At 34.9% G+C, this 22,077-nt stretch overlaps 1 protein-coding gene and 1 long non-coding RNA gene across 3 annotated transcripts; one reads left to right on the plus strand and one right to left on the minus strand.

Annotated features, from left to right (window-relative positions):
- Positions 1-3,026: 3,026 nt before the first annotated feature.
- On the minus strand, positions 3,027-5,721 carry LOC125500265. Its single transcript, XR_007277543.1, has 2 exons — positions 4,456-5,721; positions 3,027-4,291 (listed from the first exon to the last, which is right to left on the minus strand). It is a non-coding gene; the product is annotated as an uncharacterized LOC125500265 (long non-coding RNA).
- A 181-nt stretch (positions 5,722-5,902) lies between these two features.
- On the plus strand, positions 5,903-21,890 carry LOC105686910 (hillarin). 2 transcript variants are annotated; one of them, XM_012402165.3, is made up of 12 exons: positions 5,903-6,611; positions 7,569-8,061; positions 8,224-8,524; positions 17,511-17,627; positions 17,713-17,951; positions 18,034-18,277; positions 18,366-18,592; positions 18,672-18,893; positions 18,974-19,123; positions 19,228-19,417; positions 19,499-19,756; positions 21,463-21,890. In XM_012402165.3, exons 2-12 carry the CDS (start codon positions 7,718-7,720, stop codon positions 21,766-21,768), a joined length of 2,598 nt encoding a protein of 865 aa, XP_012257588.1. In that variant the 5' UTR covers positions 5,903-6,611; positions 7,569-7,717; the 3' UTR covers positions 21,769-21,890. The 2 variants fall into 2 exon arrangements, with proteins under 2 accessions (XP_012257588.1, XP_012257595.1); XM_012402172.3 differs by lacking the exon at positions 5,903-6,611 and having other exon boundaries at positions 6,682-8,061.
- The last annotated feature ends 187 nt before the right edge of the window (positions 21,891-22,077 follow it).

Raw genomic sequence — 22,077 nt, forward strand, 5'->3', positions numbered from 1 at the left:
AGTACATTATATGTATATACATGATATACGTAATATATATGTATATATTATATTTATATACACATACATATTAGGTATGTATGTGTAGTATATATATGTATATAGATATACACAGATAAAACATAAAGTGTATCTTATATATCAAGCTTGTTTTTTACGAGAACGTTGTAATTAATAATATTAACGATATTAATAATAAAATTAGCAATTACAATGTAATAACAATATTATGAAGAAAAATTGAATCATTTTAAACATATATATAGCCCGTTAACAAAACAAACAGAAGTAAAAGTAACAAAAAAAAAAAGAAAATTGAACAAAACGAATCGATCGAAAATACAATTCCAACGTCAGTTCTTACAATTATATAAATTATCTCGACCCGTGTGATATCGAAAAAACACATAGGAGAAAGAAAGAATGAATTTATCGAGCTGTCAATATCCGTTCGTCATGTCGAATAATGATTAATTAGATACCCTCCTACGATTTTCAGTTATCACGCATACATATTTGTAGATTGTAAAGAATTGAAGGACATTTAGAATTTTCTTTGCATTGATTATTTTGTTTTCGGTTCGTATTTAGTTTTTCATAAGTAAGTGAAGAAGATGAAAGACAAAAAATAATAATTATTCGCACAGGCAAGCGGATTTTGGCGGCAAGTTATACATATAGGTATAATCATACGATTGGTTGAATTCATCTATCAATCGAACAATGGATGAATGAGAAATTGTTGATATAAAAACACTGCAAATAATAAAAACAATTACATTCATAATCTTATAATTACGTACAGTAGTATACATCTATAGGTATACAAATACAATATACATGCATTATGTATTTAACTTAAATTGTATACATACTGTATTATATATACTATACATATTAAAAATAATGCAATGCCGTTTAGTGATAACGATAATAATCTTATACATATGTACACGTATATGTATACGTCATACACACACACACACACACACGTAAGGGGCATGGGTAATTCCTACACACGTACATACATGACATATACATCAAATAATTGTATTTATATATATTTAATGCAAAAAACACGGTGGATCATATGTAAAACACATATGTAAAATGTAATGATATATTAGAAAACTAAATATTCGACTTTGTACCTATACAATAATGAATTACACATAATATAATATTTATATATGTGTATCTATATTTAAATAGATACATACATATATATATATACGCATAATAGTAATGGTAATAATAATAATAAAAATAATTTTAACAACGATGATTTGAAGATGATGGAATTGTACGGGCAGATGAAAAGTACGATAGTTCCTATGGTGCGACATAATTGGGAGTTGAGTTACACTTGCTATGGATAATGAAAAAAAAAGAACTATCGATGACCGAGGGTGAAAAAAAATAGTAAAATCTGATAAAGTACAGTTTCTGAAGTCATAACTTCACATTCATAGATGATTAAATAAAATAAAAGTCATTTAAGACGAAATGAAAGAACATAAAGGGTGTGTGTCTATCCGAAGAACACCATGTATGTACGATAGAAATGAAATTTTGTCATTTTATTCGATAAAACTTTATTATAATTTTGATTATTGCATTTCATTTCACAAACTTACTCTTTAGTCACTGAAGAGAATTTTCTTCCATTTTTTTATTCTTCTCCCAATCAAATATAAATTCACCAGTACTTTAATTGATCTAAACTTATATACTCGCACGGTATACATTTCGAATTGACTATTTTTTTGGGGATCGAAGATTCCTCGCCATCGCCCCAAGATCTATTTTCAAATCCTTGTTTGCGAGGGGGAGGAAAAGAGGGTAAATCTCCGTTTGTAAAAAATACATGCAACATCGATTACATTATAATGATGGTCATTATTATTTTCAATAATGATAGTAGTAGGATTTTTACCGTTGTTATTATCATTCTTATTATTATTATATCATCATCATTGATACGACGACGAAAATATAGTAATATACATATGATTAAATGATTGAATTAAAAAGTGCAGTTTTGTTCCTCGAAGATAGGTGAGATCGGATCTATTGGATAACGTAATGAGATTGATGGGTATATAATTGGGAAGAGAAAAAAACCGAAAAAAAATTATGTACAATGATAAACGAGTTGAGAAAAAAAGGAAAAGTGTAAGAAATGAATTAGAAAAGAACATTTGGAGACGCAATGATAGATTGAAAGGGTTGAAAGGGCACGTATGAATAAAAGGTGCAATTGACAGGATGAAACAAACACAGAAACAATTATAATAGTACGATGAATCTTCGATCCGCAATTGTTACGAATATGATTATAATTATAGACACTCTCCTCATTAAAAGCCCGGTGCTAATCACGGGGGTGTAGCGTGACTCATTATATTACAATAGTAATTATTATTATCGTTACTGTTGTTATTATCATAATTATTATTATTATTATTTCACTGAAATCGCCATTATTCATACATACAGATACTTATGTATATAAACGTATACATGTATATAATATACCTACATAATAGATAAAATTAACGATGGCAGTTAATTTAAAAATTAATGAATTAATCGATCTGTCTCGCGCGTGCATTTTTTGAACCAAACATTTATGGGCAAAAATAAAAATGTATGAGAAAAAATAAACAAGAATTATGTATATACACAAATCGTATATATTACATACAACATAGAACATAATAAAGTGAACGTTGAATATTTGAAAGTAATCATTTTATCATCGCATCGTGTGGTATGTATGTATGTATGAATTATAGTTGGAAAATACAGAAGGATAATTATGTATAAATATTTCAAAATAAAGAAGTGAAAAAGAGAGAAAAGAGTAGGGAAGGAATTGGGAAATTTACGAAAAGCCGCATCGAGGATGAAAAGAAAATCATGATAATAATAAAGATTATAATTATCACAACGATAATGGTGATGATCAAAGCAGATGGAATAAATAAATAAAACCATGTGAGAACTGTGTAAGGTTTTTTTCGGAGATTTATGTATACATATATATGTGTGTGTTGAACATGTAAATATTATACATGTATATTTATACATAGAAAAGGCTACACCAGCGTTAGAAATACACCGGGCGATTAATATAAAGCATTAGTGACTGTATCCAGTATAATATAATATAACAGATAAAAAGATGGATAAAAAACATACCCCCAATGCCACAAATGGCGTGTGACAATAAAGTGATTCAATGATAATCAATGATTCATGACTTATTCACCAATGAACAAAACCTCAACCCTGATTTGTTGTCAGTTATAATTGTTCATACAACTGTATGGATTAATGAAGATATTTGAGCATTCATTCCGATACAAGTCGTTTCAGTCAACAGTAGATATATTGGTAAGTCAGGGATCTCCTACGACGAATTTTACTCGGGACCGACTGTCGATACAACTCATCTTCATCTCATAAAATGCAAACCGGAGAACCGTGTCAATTTACACCTCAATATTACCTGATATCGTACTGAATATTACTTGACTTTTTTCAACGCAACTGGTTCACAGGGCTAACGATAGTTAGAAGTGAAATTTAACGGTAAATTTGCGATTGCAAGAATTAAGAGATTCGAAATGCTCAATGAAGAATAAAGAAGTCGTAAATCAACCATCAATGCGAGAGAAGAAATATTTTCACAATTGGTGAGATAACGAATCCCTGACTCAGGAATTTTTGACAAACTGATTTCTCATCCCTTGAATATGCCTAACTATATGCGCCCCAGTCGACACGTCCGAGTATCTCCCACCGACTGCCTAAAATCAGGCACTCATCTAGAATTGATCCTTGTCTATCTTTCAACGGTGGAGAATTTTACGAAAAAATTTTTCCAAAAAGTACGAAGAGTATAGATTTTTTTTGTATCTTGGGGACAAAAAGCTTTCATAAACTCTTTTTTACCCCATCCTTATGTTTTCTACCTATTTACATGTTTCGTGTATGCATGCGTAAGGTTTTTGGAGGCGCGGATAATATTTTCAAAAATGATTCAGACAGCGAGCGTTTCGTGCGCAGCTATAATTTTCTTTTTTCGGTACACGCGTGTATTCTTTCTTCCTTCCTTGGAGGATTTCTGGTATATCCGCTCCGCTGCATCATTCTACTTACTCGTTCGCCGTGTATAGTATACTCCGTACCCCGTATAAGTATAGAGTCTTCAGGCGAGCGGCACCCGACGAATTTTAAGGAGATGCTAATCACCACGCATCGGAGTCTCCTTCTCTCAAATAACCTGTATTATATATACACGTATATTTATGTATATAACGCGAAGAGCCGATCTAACTAGCAGCTGTTGTAATAAAACTATGTCAGGATGTATATAGGTATATATATGTTCTTCTATTTTGTATTCGAAACCAGTAGATATGCGTATAAACGATCATGTCTGCTCACCAATCTTATTTAGTCACCTGGTGACCTGGTCATCGTCGTGCAGAATTCCAGACCAACGTACGCTCATACCTGGCGGCGTATCGAAATTAGAAAATGTCATAGAAAAATAATAATAACTAAAACAGGAACTATTCAAATACTCGACTCCGAGTTACATGCACCAGGTGCAGTTTGTACAGTGACAATCTGCATTTCCAGGTTCTCGTTATACTCGTGTTACTGATTTTACTCCTGCGAAACTACATTGCGGCTGGAAATAAAAAATTGAAACGATACAAAAATATGGGGGGGAAAAATAAGAAAAAGCACAAGGAAAGCGACAACCCTATTTATGGGAAGATTGAATTTCTCAGTCAGCTGCAAAGTGTCGCTTAACAGCTCATACGCCGTGCAAAGCCCACGCGATAAGACATGCCATTTCTATGTGTATGTGTAACGTATGTGCACACCAACGTCTCGCGTGTATCGTAAACGCGATAAAAACCGTACCAACTAAAGCAGAGAGAGAGAACAACCTTTTATTTCCGAAGTCCACCGTGTCGAATATACCTGTGTATATATAGAATTATGTAATATACATACCTACATATTACCGTATCATATGTACATCGTAGGTGTATATGTATATACTTATTGTATAGTATGTACGTATATCAGTGAGAGATAAGGTCAGGTTCCAACCCACGTTACATATATTTTATTTTACATGACACGTATACGTAGGTACTGTACCGCTTCCATTTTCAGATCGTCAAAATTCGTGGCATACTAATTTACCTGGAATAATTGCGGACAATATTCTGTCAATATTCTTCGCGGATTGAGTTCTTTTACATCATCGTCAGAGAATAAGAAAATTGTCAACGACGGAAGAGATCAGGAGCGAGAAGAAAAAAAAAACCTTCAAAAAGATAAAGATTCTTCTGCAGTCGTTCTTCCGTATGAGAATCGGTAAAAGAATTAGCGGTGAGAGTGCTGCAGCCTGGCGCTTGTACTTGTATTTCACAAGAGAAATGGGCAGATAGAATAAAAGATATAAACGAACGCCTATAAGGTGTACATGTATTTGTCATCAAGTAGATGACGATGATCATGAGCAGGTTTCTTTTAATGGTTGTCGGTTGATACGGCGTATAGTATACGCAAACACATGTACTGGTATTATTTGATACATCGTACATCGCGGTATACCTATATCCGTATCGTTCTCCACTTGTTCGAAAATCGTTTCCCCTCTTTCTCTCCCTCTCCTTCTCTCTCTCCCTTTAAAATACCTGCTGCCTACCTGTCTCTGCATTTTTCAACTGTGTTGGTGATTCCTGTGTAAAAATATATGTACATAACAGTGCACAGATGATGGTGGAAGTTGGAAACGGAACAAGTCGCGCCTGCGCTCGCACCAAGATGGCTGACACGGGCTCGTTAGAATGTCTCAGGACCTCGATACGAGCAGGTGGTTTTTTTTAACTCGCGTTATCCGGGAAAAAAATTTCAACCAAAATAAAATTCTTGAGAGAAAAATAAAAATTAACGTTCATTTTTTGACTCGATGAAATTTACCGTCACTTTTCATACGCCGCGCATTTTAATACCGCTCACTCGATCACCGTCGACAACGCGGTTGTATGAAAAATAAAATTATCTGTATAAAATTGCATCGGATATTAAAATAGTCAAGAAACAAATAGTCGAGTGTTCAGATTTTAAAATATTACCACACTCGTAAGACACAATACTGAAAAACAAAAAACCAAATATTAGAGAACGAAAACCAAAAAACTATAAAATAAAATCAATTAACTCGTACCGCAGTGTTACAAATCGCACCCGATTTCATGTGTAATGTATACCGTAAATTATGGCGATGATTTAAATCTAAAGAAAATTCATAATCGTCGAAAAATTCGATTATTTTTAAGTACGACAGCGGAGACTTCAATGCCGCGCTGTCGCCGTCCTGCAGCGGACCGTATATAAATATTATAATTCTTGCGGTCTGTTTAAATATCGGTGCACATATACGCATGTATGTACATATTTATACTCGAATACATATGTACGTATTATATAGTCCACTCTCCTGTACATTTTATGTAGTGACAAGTGAAACTGAGTGCGATTTCTCTCTTGATCTGCAACAGTAACAGCGCGGCGGCGTAAATACTTTTCTTTCTTTTTTTCTCTTTTCAACTTCTCTAGTACATATATATATATATATATATATCTTATATACCTGCTATGTGCAGTCGAATCATATACATCGTTTCGCACGGTTTTTGATATCTTATCTCACATCGTTTATATGTTGTTGTTTTTTAATTCTCCTTTTTGAATATCGGTAAATTTTTCTGCACTCTTCCATACATGTAACGGCAATATAAACATATAGCTAGTGAAAATGTATGTATGTATAGAAATACATCAATCTATACATATTTTAAAACAGTGTATATAATATATATATATATATAACCATAGTAGAGTTCTGTTTCAATCGAGATTTCTCAAGGTGAACACGTTTATTCTCGGACGCTTCGCGATCCACTGACTCCGATGCGTCCCGGCGATCGTCACGTTCCTATTAGATCTATACATATATCTATCCGTCTGTTACAGTGTGCACGTAGTGGAATAGATTATAAAATATCGCTGCACATCGACGGGTCGAATGTCCGCGGTGATTTTGGTTCTTCACGCATAAACGATCGCATTTTTACATTCCTGTTATAATAATGCTAAACTATAAAAAAAATCCATCTGACATTCCGCCGTTAAAGGCTTGACCCGCGCGCGCGGCTTCTCTCACCCGCGTATGCGTACCTATACATACCTATATTACATGTAAGGTATATATCCGACAACCGCTTCAAAGCCGTTTCTACTTTCTTAATTCCCAAGCCTTTCTATATACGCCGGCAGTCAACATCAACCACCTCTTACAAATCCGTCTTGTCTCTCTTCTCCGCTTATCATCGTCAAAGAACTCTAACGTTATTGAAAAAAAAGAGAAAGAAAAAAAAAAAAAAACCAAATTCAAAGTCCACGAGGTACAACGAGAAAAAATCAAATAACAATAATCTCATTTGTTCCAAAATTTTTTTATCTGCATACAGGAAGTTACACGACAAAACGCAGGCGACGATGTCGATAACGATGATGTGAACGACTGGAAAAAGTGTGAATAAAAAACCAAAAAAATTAAAAAAAAATCGTGCTGAACAAAAATAGAAGAACACGAATAATAAGATTCAACGAACGAATCATGTACCGTCCAAATTTTTACGAAAGCACGTGCCTGAGATGTGCCCAGACGGTTTATCAGGTTGATAGGGTCGGTCCGTTGAAGGATTTTACGTTTTTTCATTCCGGTTGTTTTAAGTGTGCTGTGTGTGGTACGAAATTAACGTTAAAGACATACTATAATAATCAGCATACCATTAATGACAAGGAAGTTTACTGCAGTAGTCACGTGCCAAAACCTGGACCAGGGACTCTGGATGGTTCTAGTGTTGGAATAAGGAGTGCGTTGAATGTACCGCGAAGCGGATACGTCAACGAACAAATCAGGGCGGGAGGACCGTCTCCTAGAGGGATTTATCCACCTGGGTAAGAAATCAACCACTGCGTTATACTCGAGGTTGAATAAAAAATGAAAGCAATTCAAATTAAATAAAATAAAGAAGCCCTCAACCCCTCAATCTTCGTTGCGAAATATTTTTGCCCATTTTTACTCAGAGTTTCTTCTATTTTTTTTTTTTTCCCACGTAGTTACGACCACGTCGAGTCACCTACGAATCATCTTCATCATTCCCGTCATTTGAATGGGCACGGTTCTCCGCCACCGACAAATTCCGGCGGTCACAGAGGTGACCAACATTACCACAATAATTCGGGACTCGGCGGCGGTAATAATTCGCCCTATAATAACCACAACAACAATTACGGAGGCGACGGTTACCAATATGGAAGATTCGATGCGAGCGCATTGCACATTGCACATGCGTTGAAACAAACCGAACTTCAAAAAGGTTACAGCAAAGCGAGGGAAAAACCGATCGATTATTATCTGGTGAGTCTTCGAGTTCTTTCCTCCTTTTTTGTTTTTTTTTCAATTTGCTTTTCGTTTGATTTCAATTACTCAAATGTGCGTACACACGATGGATATATTTGGTACCCGATGTTAGCTCGATAATTAACAAAAATTCAAGACCAGAAAAAAGAAATGATCGAAAAAGGAGAAGAAGAAAAAAACGACACGCGGAAAGAATCTAGGTGAAAGTTTCGCGTTTTAATTGGGCCAGGCACTCACATTCCGGGTATTATAATAGGCATGTATAGATCAATGGAGATACAGCCGTTTATATATTTGTATGCGAATCTGATCGAAATCCACAGTTCGTTTTTTTCTTTCCTTCTCGTGCTCTGTTTGACTTCTTTTCCACGAGACTGAATTGATAATGAATTCCAAAATATTGCGAAAAAATTCATCGAGAACTTTTCACACCTACGCACTCTTGAGCAAAAATACGTTTATATACCGTGTATGTATTACGTATGTACATACCTAGCTAGTTCGGCGGATATGCTCGCCAAATGAGGTGCGCGTCATTATCATTCTTTTTTCCTTTTTTTTTTTTTATTTTCTGATTTTTGAAAGACCTTTTCTCGGTTTCCATAATACGTAATCGTTGTATCAACAATACCTATACTATTATACATATGTATAACTAATAGTTGACGTAACGATCCGGTTTTAACGCTTAATTTGTTTATATATTTTAATACCTACACACAAAAAATATATTCCATAAGGTTTGAATTTTCTTCTTTTTTTTTTTTTCTTTGATACCTACGAGTAGCTTATGCTCATACATATGTACGTGCATAAAAAACGTAAGACGATTTCACTTCAGACCTTCGAAATATGTGCAGGGCCCTTATTTTTGTCTGCATGGCATGTATTAAACATTATTTTTTTGCTTCATCGGGAAAAATTTCTTCTTCTTTTGGTTTTTCATTTTTTTTTTTTAGAATTCAATTTTTGATAATATACTATATATATATATATATGTATGACATACGTGATACATGTACATGTAATTACGATGGAATAACGTGGGCGATCATGTGCACGCTCAACGATATATCGTCGATCTTAAAATCCGTCTTCCCACGCACAATCACATACGCTGATACACATACCTATATACAGATATTGTACAGGTATAAATGCAATACATAGGTATTTATAGTCATATGATTGTACACGCGTTATATTTTATGTGTACTATCTATACTTACAATGCGAACGATTTCCTTCTTGCGAATGAATGCCATAGAAATACGTTAACTATTAGGCGTACCTGATTCAGCTTGATTTGCACATATGTGTGTACATGTAAATATAGGTATACGTATGACAGTTAATGGGTACAACGTAATCTGCAAAAAAAAAACGCACGATGCTCGCCGTATAAGTATACGTAATTGAAAAAAAAAAAAAAAATCTAATCAAATCAAGCAAGTTAGATTTTGGTTTTTATCGTATGATTTGCACGTGAGAATCGTCGAAATTTCATTTAGTTTTTCATGATTATTATGTAAGATATATGTACACATTAATATACTAGTCGGATAATTAATATACTGCAGCCTGTAACGATCCTTGCTATATAAATTTATATTAAATACAAAACCTAACCCAAGCTAATATAGCAGCTAACGTATACCTAGTTTTATATTTCTAAATGAGGAAGAATTCTCGGTCTCACGCGTTATTTTAATACACATTACCATAGAAGTATATTATACAGGTATATGTATAGTAATGCAGGTACTTGATATATTTTAAGTATATTCATAAACTTTTATAATGCATTGCCTGCATTGCGTCGCACTCTGAAATATTATACACGTATGTAAATACATTCAGGATCGGATTAACACATATGTTGGGTCTATTTCTTCTTTCACATCAATGATTGACGTATATTAGGTATGCAGATACGAAATTAACAAGCAGCAGCAGTTTTCGATTAGAATTTTTTCAATTTTCATATCTCATTCTTCTTCCTTCTTTTTCGTCGGAAATATTTCAAACGTTTCCGCGTTCACTGCATTTTGATGCGAACACGATACATTTATATATACAAATTCTTTTTATACAAATGTACATTATGCACACAAGTTTAAGTGTACGAATGTATATGTACGTACCTATACTCCAGAAACCGGAAGTGCAGCGAACCGCGTCATGCTTCCAACGATATTATGGTATACCGGGTAATAATTTCCATTTACATTTTGTGTTTTCTTTTCCTCCTTTTTTTCCATTTCTTGTACGTATTGTTTCTAACGCAGGAGTATTATGATACGAGATATGTAAGAATTGGACAAATAATTTAATAATATTATTATATTATTGAATGATCGCGATCGCGCGTCACCCGCAGTTAGAAGAATGAAAGTTTTGTCCTTAATCCAGAAACCCAGAAAACCACGAATGCAGTGACTAGTAATAAGCGTACGCTATATAGTTGAGTACAGTGTTGTATATTGTAGTAGGTATACACAAACGTGCGACGTGACGAGCATGTTATACATCGTGACACCTGAATGGGGTATATAATACCGTCCATCTCTTTCTCTTTCTATTCCGCTCTCTCTCAATCTCTCTTCTATCCAGCTATCTTCATCTCTCTTTTTCTTGTGCCTCCAACTCCACGTTTCATTCTTAAATACTCCGGCGGAATGCGGAGATGTATACCCTACCTAGCATGCGTACGCATATGTATATTCGACGTCCTGAATTTAGAAGAATTAATTATTCACACATCACAGTTTCGCTACAGGAACAAAAATTTATATACAATTGAATATCTGTGTACCATATAGGTACTTACATACTTTATATTATCGCTGCCATCGAGAAGAGAATTGAATTGACAATTGAACAAACTCATGTAGTCTTGATGGGGCGGAGCTTGATTTGGCAGACATGCGCTTGACCTCGACTCGACTTCCTCATTCATTGAGCATGCTAGTATTTGAGTCGTATTCTCTCATTGGTCTCATTTTTCTCGTGCGCGCGCACGTTGACTGGGTAAGGAACCAGCTTCTCCCATTCTCGGAGTTTGGACTGAATCGCCCTGTACACACCGCATACGGTGCGTTACGCAAGTCATGAAATTCAAAAATGTGTACACGAAATTTTTGAACTAAAGTAATTTATTTGCGAAATGCAATTCACCAAGGAGAACCCTCATTAGAGGATGACTAAAAATAATCTACAAAAAACGAGAAAACTTCTACAAAGCACCCTTGAAAATGTTGGAAAAAAATTTGGGAATTCCTTTCATGCTTTTATTTTCTATTTTTTTATTTTTGTAACGCATACCGAGCATTTTTTTCTCATTTCCGTTAATCGAGTCGAGTAGTTCTTTTTTACTTCCGCACTCGAACCGAAAATTTGACGAAAAATTTTATGTAGGTATCTAGACAATGTAGGAAATCAAGAAGCGACGGAATAAATATTTTACAGTAATTTTGCAGCAGAAATTGAAGCAAAAGGTATATGTATCTAAGTATATAGTAACTGATGTCGAATTATTTCCGCTGAGATGCGGTATATACTTGAATATATATATATATGAAATTGCGGTACTTTTTACCCGAGCGATAGCTATGTACGTGCGTATAGGCACATAGCTACTTGTGTGTACGTACATACGCGTAGATTTTCAAATAAACATATATGTACGTGCATACAACATAGCCTGTACATATATAACTATAGGTAAGAACAAAGTAGGTGCAGGTTATAATACGTTGGTTAATTAACGAATCGTTAGCCTTAACTTTATTGTGCATATAGGTGTTATATAGGTATACGAAGTTTACAAGACAATAATGTACAATCCCACGCGTCCAAGATTTACAAATATATAAATATATGTATGTACGTGAGCGGTATTTTATTCGTCCATTTGATACGTAAAACGTACGTATACATACGTATGAAAGACTAATTAATTTAATTACGTTAACCGTACTAAGAAGAATAATGTATAATCCGACCTTTATACGTACGTATACACCTGTGCATACATGTACGTGTACACTGTTAATTATATTGCAGCCTAAAACTGTGCCATGTACGTACATACATATTTATCCTCAACTGGATCCTTATCTAAATTAAAATTATTAATATCAAGTGCAGATTTGAGCCTCATTGTGTATAAGTATACAGACAAATACACATGCGTGGATAGTAGCTGAATCACATGCGAATGGATTTAAAAAAAAATGAACAAATTCGAAAAAAGATAAATATTTGAGAAAGAAAAAAAAATTAAAAGAAAAAACAATTCCTTTTTATGTATAAAAAAAAGGCAACGAACGATGGGTATAACATTGGACACGCGCTGAGTAGTCCCTGAGGCTTTGGTCCGTAACGCGGCGGAACGGCACGATCTAATAATCCATAATTTTTCTTTTTCATATTTTTTTTGTTACTTTTTTTCATTTATTACTGTTATACCATAGCTGGTATAATAATCATTTTGAAGTCACGTTACTTAGGTACATACACGTATTCCACGGAATTCGCACAGTTCGGAGTGAGTTAAGTGCATTTTTCTGCGTAATGCAGTGTTTCGTTGTCTGATTTTATGATTAGTATCGTTGTTCGTAACTCTATCGAGATGAGCAAATTATCAATCACGATCTAATGGACTGTTCGCGAAGCGCGAATAAAATCTCCGGGTATTGACTCGATAATTGTTTAATGATCTTGTAATTAGCATGATTTTTTTCCTAGCACTCATCTCACTATTATTATATATATAAACACAATTATTACATACATATTTATTATAAATGCTGTCACATACCATGAAAAACCAACTGATTGTGAGAAATGCAACGAACAGCGTTAAAATGTAAAATATCTAGCTTCGAAACAAGATAAGGGAAAGATGTATTATATATGTGTACAGGTAGATGTGTTGTATTTATAAGTATGTGGGAATTACGCATAAAATATAGGTATACATGCGTGTAACATATATATGCAAATATGTATGATATGGTGTACCTGCGGTGGATGAATGTGTATTATGTAAATGGGTCAACTTTCGTTGCGGTCAAGCGATGAGGATGATGATCGTGTACGTAGGCACATGTGTTCACCGTATACATATGCACATATACATAGAATCGTCGTGAAAATTCAATAAATATTTGTACTCAAATTAATATTTACGATATAGACATGGCAAAAATTCATTTTCTTTTACTAATTTTCAACAAGAGAAATTAGGATTCTTGCTATATATGTACATAGGTATGCAACATTATTCCATGTAAAAGAAATAAAAAAAAAAAAATAATTAATCATGCGTTGAATGGGATCTTCAGGTAATCCTTGAGAAATTTGCAAAGATGCCAAGCCCATCATCGTCATGTTATTCATTATATATGCTTGTACATTTATATATGAAGTACATGTACAGATGTAGACACATCAACCATGTATTTACGTAGATGATTCCACATATATATATATATATATATATATATTTACACATATGTAGAGTCGTTCATTTACAACTTACAGTTATACGTATAACATAAATAAATATCTATGCGTATATAGCTGAACACATGTGTACTCGTTTATCCATATATGTGCGTATGTATACCTACATGTAAGTAAAGTGTAAATTATTTGCGGATGTTGAACCGAACATACATGTACTCATATAGCATATAGGTAACCTTACATACCTTACGGCAAATGGAATAACGTATATGACGTCATTTGGTAAATCATATACGTATACGCGTACATTTACATTTTTAAGTGTAGTACACGTGTTCATTCATTCTTCATTTATTTGTGAAATTTCATTTTGCCGATATTTTAAAACGATCGGGAAAATCGCCTGATATTATCCCCGAAAGTGAGATGAAAACGTGGATGAAGACGACTCGCGCTGATTGGCGAATATGCGTAAATAATATTCCTTTTTCTTTTTTATTTTCTAGTTCGAATTTCACCAACTTTGCTCTTACAAATATGATCAAGTTTTCTTCGTCTTTTTTTACTTCGATATTCGTTTCGTCAGAAAATCATTAACATGTCTGATTTCAAGTAGAGAAAAGACTATGCACGTTGAATTTTATGAGTTTTTAGGTGTACATTTTATGCCTACACAGACGCAATAATACAGGATTCCTTTTTTCTTCCTTTTTTTTGCTCTGTTAATGACTCCAGTGGCCTTGAAATCATAATCGCGTCGCCATATACCTGTGAAACAATAAAAATCGTTACATAAATACCGTACATACATACACCTACTTGTAATACTACATGCACATACCTATATACATGGAAGCCATTGCAATGAATGAAAGATTTTTATTTCCCCTGCGATAATTACTGTATCAATAATGAATAGTTTCATTATATTTCGGCAAATCACGGATGACCTATGCATGTAACCCCGATACCTCGATTACACATTAATATAATATGCCTATACAGCAAACGAAGCCGTGCCTATCTGGATATCTCAGTCCCGGCCATATTGGGAATTTTACGAACACACGGGCGAACAACAGATGTATATATATTTTATGTATACGTATACAGATATTTATATATTTTTTGTTCTTTCCTTTTTTTCGTTTTATTCATTTAAAAATTTTTTTTCGGTCTTTTTTTTTTGCTGATGCGTACGTGTGTAGATCCCAGCCTCAGCTTCTTCTTCTTCTTCTTCTTCTCCTTTTTCTTCTTCCTTGTGCGCGAGCATGTACATATACATGTATACCTATATGACGATGCCTGTTGAGAACGGGACTTTTACGCCGATATTATGCAAGGGCTTTTCGAAGCCTTCGACCGAGTAGTAGTCAGCTTCGATCGGGGACGGACATTCCGAACTCATGATGAGGAGTATTAATGTTATAGGGAGTACAGCGACTCTTTACGGCCGTCATGGTATACCTACTACACACAAAATGTTTCAACTTTTTTAATATTCCTCAGCTAGGCCCCACGCATAAAACTAGATGATTAATACACGAACACATATATATACAAAATCGCCGTAACTCTCTTTTATTGATATCTATTATGCAGGGGATATAAAAAATATCGTACATAGGTAGACGTGCGCCAATTTTTTTTTCGTGCATTTTTTTTGCAATTTTTATCCCATGAACACGAGATTTTACGAGCTGCAGCAGATGTGGTCGAGCTACGCTCTTTCAAAACAGTATTGTTATTATTATTATCATTGGTGTTGTTATTATCATTATTGTCATAATAATTATTAGCATTATCATATTATTGCTACCGATTGTAGCCGCAGGAAGGAACGGATTGTGTGTAGGTAGTATTATATTGTGTATTGTTGCTGCACCATATGCAAGGACGCTCGTAAATAATATAATGCATTCTCTATTACATGGACCTGTATAAGACGTATATACATAGATATGCGCAATACTATATGTGTACGCACAATGCAACACGTATTTGAAGAACAGAGGGGGAAAAACGAAAAAAAAAAATGTTTAAACAATATCATATGATGCAAAACATGATATAACACATATACATGTGTGTTATTTAAAAATACATAATTTATACATGTTAGTATACAACCAATGTGAGTGCGATATCAAAACATTGCGATAAACATATCAGGTTCGTTACTTGATATTTTTAATTAGGTATGCGGAAAAAAGATAAACAACAAGTTAAAAGTCCAATCATGAATTGAATGGTCGCAAACTATCTAAAACTATTTTTTGTTACGCTAATTAGTTGCGTGGTTATAGAATTATCGGCCAGAAATGCGTGAGAAATGTCATCGCGGCGGAGACTTCGATGCCCGGATATCCTGCATAAGCGATGTCGTATCGGGACTTAGTCTATTTGCGTATGAAAATTTCCGGAAAAAAATAAATGAGTAATTGCGAGATAATTAGATTCGAAGTCTGTACATCACTTCCCTTGACTCTTTAGGGTCTTTGATTTTTCTCATACGTGCACTAAAATATTTATCTCAATTTCTGCATACTTAAAAAGAGAAACTCAGCGCAGTCGGTGTAACAGTACAATCGAGCATAACATTCTTAGGTATGTATACGTAAAGGATAATAGACATTGTTTATACGTGCGATTTGCAACGATTCGTTTGGTAATAATGTAATTGTTTTCCTGTCGGTACATAGGTATGTATACTTAAGTGATATACTGCATCGTGCAAAATACACATTTGAAAAATGTAATTTATCGTTTGATTAATTCAGAAATATTTTAATGAAAATTAAACTCTGCAGAGGCGAGCATTCTGATTCTTATACACCCTGTACACATACACATATAATGTATAATACATAATACGAGTTTGTACATGGAAGAATATAATATACTTATATGTATGTAAGTATAAAGATACCTACGCAGCCCACTTCGTGAGAGAACCGCAACGATCTTGAGTTCGTCTTTATATGGTTCGCCAGGCTTTTGCTTTTAAACGTCACATACACATCTGAGTATGTATTACATATAGTCTATATGTACATATATATATATATATATATATACGCGCACATAGTCCTTTATGTGTATGTAAGCTACGTGTATTATAACATGCCCCACACAATCCGTACGCGTAGTATAATAATGTGTATGTACTATATACCTACGCTTTTATACATACACCCAATACATATATAAAATATATCTACATACCGCGTACATGTATATAGTTATTTATAAATATATTATACCCTACGTCACGACCTAAACGGTGCGCCCCACGATCAAAGCAACTGATGACCATTTTTGGGACGAATATATTACATCTACATTGCACAGACGTACGCTGTGTATCGGATGATTATTTTCAAAAGTCCCTACAGCCTTTTTTTCTTCATTAATATGATCGATCAAATCTGGAGAATCATTACATAAGTATGTTATTTAATCGCATAGTTTTTAAATGGCTACTTAATTTACGGTAATTTTTATTTTCTAGGATCGAGATGAACAGACGCGACTCGAGATGAAACACAGGAAAGAGGAGGACGATCTTTACAGGAAATTTGCTCATCATCGAGAAGAAGAAGATCGCAGAATTCGGGAGGAATTCCGGGTAATTTATTCATTGAATTGAAAATCAATCATTTCCCCCCATCAAACTTGATAACAATGAACTGAAAAGTGGTGATGATTCGTAGGACGAATGGGAAAAAGAACTGGAACGATTATCAGCGAGATGGGAACGCGACAGAAGCGGAAGCGGGATGGGAGGAATTCCCGGTGGAGGAGGCTTAGGAAGTGGAGTGGGAGGAGGAGGTTCGAGAGTTGGCAGAAACCAGCTATTCCAACAGGAAAAAGAGGACCTTGAAAAAAATATGACCCTCCGGAGAGACAAGAAAAAAGAAAGTCTCACAAGAAAAATGCTTGAACATGAAAGGTAATTAAATGATTACATAAATTATGTAATCATTTCATGTTGATCTGACAACTGTATAAAGATTTTAATGATATTATTGCAGAGCCGCGACAGCAGCCCTTGTAGAAAAACAGAGCTCAGAAATGTTGGAGCTCATAAACGAAGCTCGTAGCGAATATATGCTCCAAGAAAGTCTTTACCTTGACGAAGGCGATGGTTATGCTCAAGAAGCACCTCCACCTCCATATCCTTCACGTGCTCCACCCCCGCAACCTCCAGCATTGGCTAAATATCACATTTACAATGACCCCTTGGAATTTGCCGATATGGACCAGATTGCGATATCTGTGAGTTGAATATTAATGTCCTCGATTATTTTTAAAGATTTTCAATTTTGAAATAATTAAAAATGGCGTCTTGTTTTTTGATTCACAGGTAGCGCAGGAAGATCAGAAGACGTTTACAGACTTGGTTCGTCAATTGGTCAGCCGATGCGGTTCGGACATTGAAAAAGCGAGGACGATATTCAGGTGGATAACGGTTAAAAATCTCAACACCATGCAATTTGATGAGAATCTTAGGGGAGATACACCGATGGGGCTGTTGAGAGGCATAAAGCATGGGACTGAAAGCTACCATGTACTTTTCAAAAGACTCTGCAGGTATGATTGATAATCGAAGTTTGAAAATAAATGAAATTCAATTAACATTTCTGTTAATCCGCACGATAATTATTTCTAGCTACGCTGGTCTCCACTGTGTAGTGATCAAAGGGTACAGTAAATCAGCTGGATATCAGCCCGGAGTACGTTTCGAGGACAACAGATTCAGGAACAGTTGGAACGCAGTTTACGTCGCTGGAGCATGGCGGTTTGTGCAGTGTAACTGGGGGGCACGTCATTTGGTGAATGCTAAGGAGGTTCCGAGACCTGGACAGACTAAAGCTAAAAGCGATAGCCTCAGGTTGGTATTTTCGGCAATCTGAGATACTCGAATTTGTTCGATTGATTTTATGGGAGGTCAATAGTTGTGAACTATTATAGGTACGAATACGACGATCATTACTTCCTGACAGACCCTAGAGAATTCATCTATGAATTCTTTCCGCTACAAGAAGACTGGCAGCTTCTGAAACAGCCGATTTCACTCAAAGATTTCGAAGAGCTGCCCTTCGTGAGGTCGTTGTTCTTTAGGTGAGAAAATTTCTTTACTCACAGTCCTTCGTTGCAACCAATTACAACGATCTGAAGCTAATAATCGATTAATACGATTGTTTTTAATTGAATCATTTCTGCAGGTATGGTCTGTACTTCCCGGACACTAATACAAAGGCTGTGATGTACACGGATTCGACGGGAGCTGCTACAGTAAGAATAGCAATGCCTGCCCACATGCAATCCTCACTGATATTCCATTATAATCTGAAGTTCTATGACAGCGACGGAGATGGCTACGATGGTATATCGTTGAAGAGATTCGTCATGCAGGTAAGCGACTCGAATACCGATACGCGAATAAATAAGAAGCAAGATTTAAATAGAAAATTAAAATTTTATTTCCTTCTCTAGTCTGTTGTAGGAAACGTTGTAGCGTTCAGAGTCCACGCCCCTTGTTCCGGAGCATTTCTCCTGGATATATTTGCCAACGCAGTTACGCCGAAAGAGTACCTTACCGGAGAACCGATGAAGTTTAAAAGCGTTTGTAAATTCAAAATCGCCTGCGAAGAACTTCAGACCGTTATGGTTCCCCTCCCAGACTGTGCAAGTGGAGAATGGGGACCGACCAAAGCAACTAGACTCTTCGGATTGGTCCCAATAACCCATCAGGTCAGTAGCTGTGATAACAATGCAATGTTCTTTATTCATAGATAACTAAAGTTGCACACGCGCGCTTCGGCATTCATTTCATGCGTCGTTTGAACTTTTGTCCCGTGATTTTTATCAATATTTCACAAGTATGTTAAAAGTTTTTTTGCCAATCTACGAATTTTTCTCATCGAGATATCTCGATTTTTCTAATCCAAAAAGCGACAAAATTGTTGATAACTCAATCAATTTTATAGATAGATCAATTTGGCTTTGAAATTTGGATTCCTGAGATCGAAATACATGAGAATAGCATGGGAAACCCAAAAGAAAAAAATGTTGATTTTTGACCCAAAAATCGAAAAAACGTCAAGGGGTACCCCTTTGGATTTTTTCGATTTTTGGGCCAAAAATGAAGTATTTTTAAAATCGATTGCAGGACACTTTTCTTACGTATTTTGACCTCAGAAACACGAATCTGAAAGCTAAATTAGGCTACGAATTTTTCCCATCGAGATATCTCCATTTTTCTGCTCCAAAAAGTGAAAAGTTGGCGATAACTCGATCAATTTTACAGATAGACTAATTTAACTTCCGGATTCGAATTCCTGAGCTCAAAATACATAAGAATAGCATATAAAATGAAATATTTTTTTTCGGCCCAAAATCGACAAAATTCCAAGGGGTACCCCTTTGGATTTTTTCAATTTTTGGGCCAAAAATGAAGTATTTTTAAAATCGATCGTAAGGCACTCTTCTGGTGTATTTTGACCTCAGGAACACGAATCCGTTGAGTAAATTGAGCTACCAATTTTTCCCACCGAGATATCTCAATTTTTCCCTTTTTGCAGCGGGAAATTGGCGATAACTCGATCAATGAATTTTCTAATATTTGTAAATCTGTTGTATAAAAATTTACTGTTAAATGCTGAACTTTCTAAAGCTTAAACCCTTCATCAAGCAACATACGTTGAACTTATGGCTTTTTTAAGGATAAGCCATGTGATTTATGGATCGTACGAATGTGTTTCCTAATATCCAAGTCGCTTAGGGCGGATTTTTAAATGCGTCCCTGCATACATTTGCTGTATGTACATATTTTACGACTTGGAGCTACTTGATGGCGCCTACAGATGGCGTCACCTCCGCTATGCAATATATAGATATACTCATAATACAGTGGATGATAAAAATGCTGTTCTTTTTACCTGTATCTTTTTTTCTGAAAATAATGATTGATAACACATCTAGACACAAATATGAATAATTACGTAAAAATTCATGTCTGAATGTTTTGAATGTAAAATCTTTTCAAAAGTGTCATTTTGACGAATAAATCCCATCGGAATATCCTCGATTTTTCCCTTTTTGCACTCGATCAATTTTAAAGATAGATCAATTTAGCTTTCAAATTCGAATAACCGGGATCAAAATATTCAAGATTAGCATGGTAAACCCTACAAAAAACGGCAAATTGCAGCCCGAATTTCGCGAAAAATCTAAGGCTATAGTTCAAGATATCTGTGCTATAAGTTTGCTGTTTTTTTAGCTCGGCAATGTTCGATTCAATTGAAAAACCATGAATCGTAGCATTCGGCTGAAATATTTGATAATTGCATATTGACCCCTCAGCCAATCAGCAATCGAATAAAAATTCATCTCCGTTCGGTCAAAAACTTTTCAGAACAGGATTACAACCGTTCTGTATTCTTATCTTCGAATTTCAGGAGGCTCTAGTATTCGCTGGACGTGAATTGGAGATTCAATTCCGCATGTCACGACCTTTGACCGACTTCATGGCAACTTTGCATAAAAATGGTATCGAGGAAAAGCGTCTATCCAAATACGTATCTCACGCGGTAGCTGATAACGACGTTGTCACTTTCGTTATCAATTTTCCCGAAGAGGGTCAATATGGTCTCGACATTTATACACGAGAACTTGCTTCGTCACCTCATCACGATATAACCGGCGAAAAACATCTGCTCACACACTGCTGTAAATATCTAATCAATTCTAGCAAGAGAAATTAAATACCTATATTCATACGTTTAAACCGTAAGATTCCACAAAGACAATTAATATATTGAATAGAATATCGCTGAAAAGTAAATAGGTCAATAGAATAATAATAATAATAATAATAGAAACAATAAATTCAAGAATACATACATGAATAGTGCGTAAGCTAATATATTATTATCCACAGAAATCACGAGACACTTTTCAGTTTTCTAATACTTTTCAAGTGATTTTTAAATAAGTATTTCGCTTCACTTTTTACTTCTGCCACCCACGAACTTTGTTTCGATGTTATTACCATTAATTTAAAAAATAAAATT

The sequence above is a fragment of the Athalia rosae genome, chromosome 3, assembly GCF_917208135.1.
Source record: "Athalia rosae chromosome 3, iyAthRosa1.1, whole genome shotgun sequence".
NCBI lineage: Eukaryota > Metazoa > Arthropoda > Insecta > Hymenoptera > Athaliidae > Athalia > Athalia rosae.

Coding starts and splice junctions, on each gene's coding strand:
- LOC105686910 (XM_012402165.3), top strand. CDS start 7,718: ATGTACCGTCCAAATTTTTACGAAAGCACGTGCCTGAGATGTGCCCAG. Junction 19,418..19,498: donor TGAAGAGATTCGTCATGCAG/GTAAGCGACTCG, acceptor TTCCTTCTCTAG/TCTGTTGTAGGAAACGTTGT. Junction 19,757..21,462: donor TGGTCCCAATAACCCATCAG/GTCAGTAGCTGT, acceptor TTCGAATTTCAG/GAGGCTCTAGTATTCGCTGG.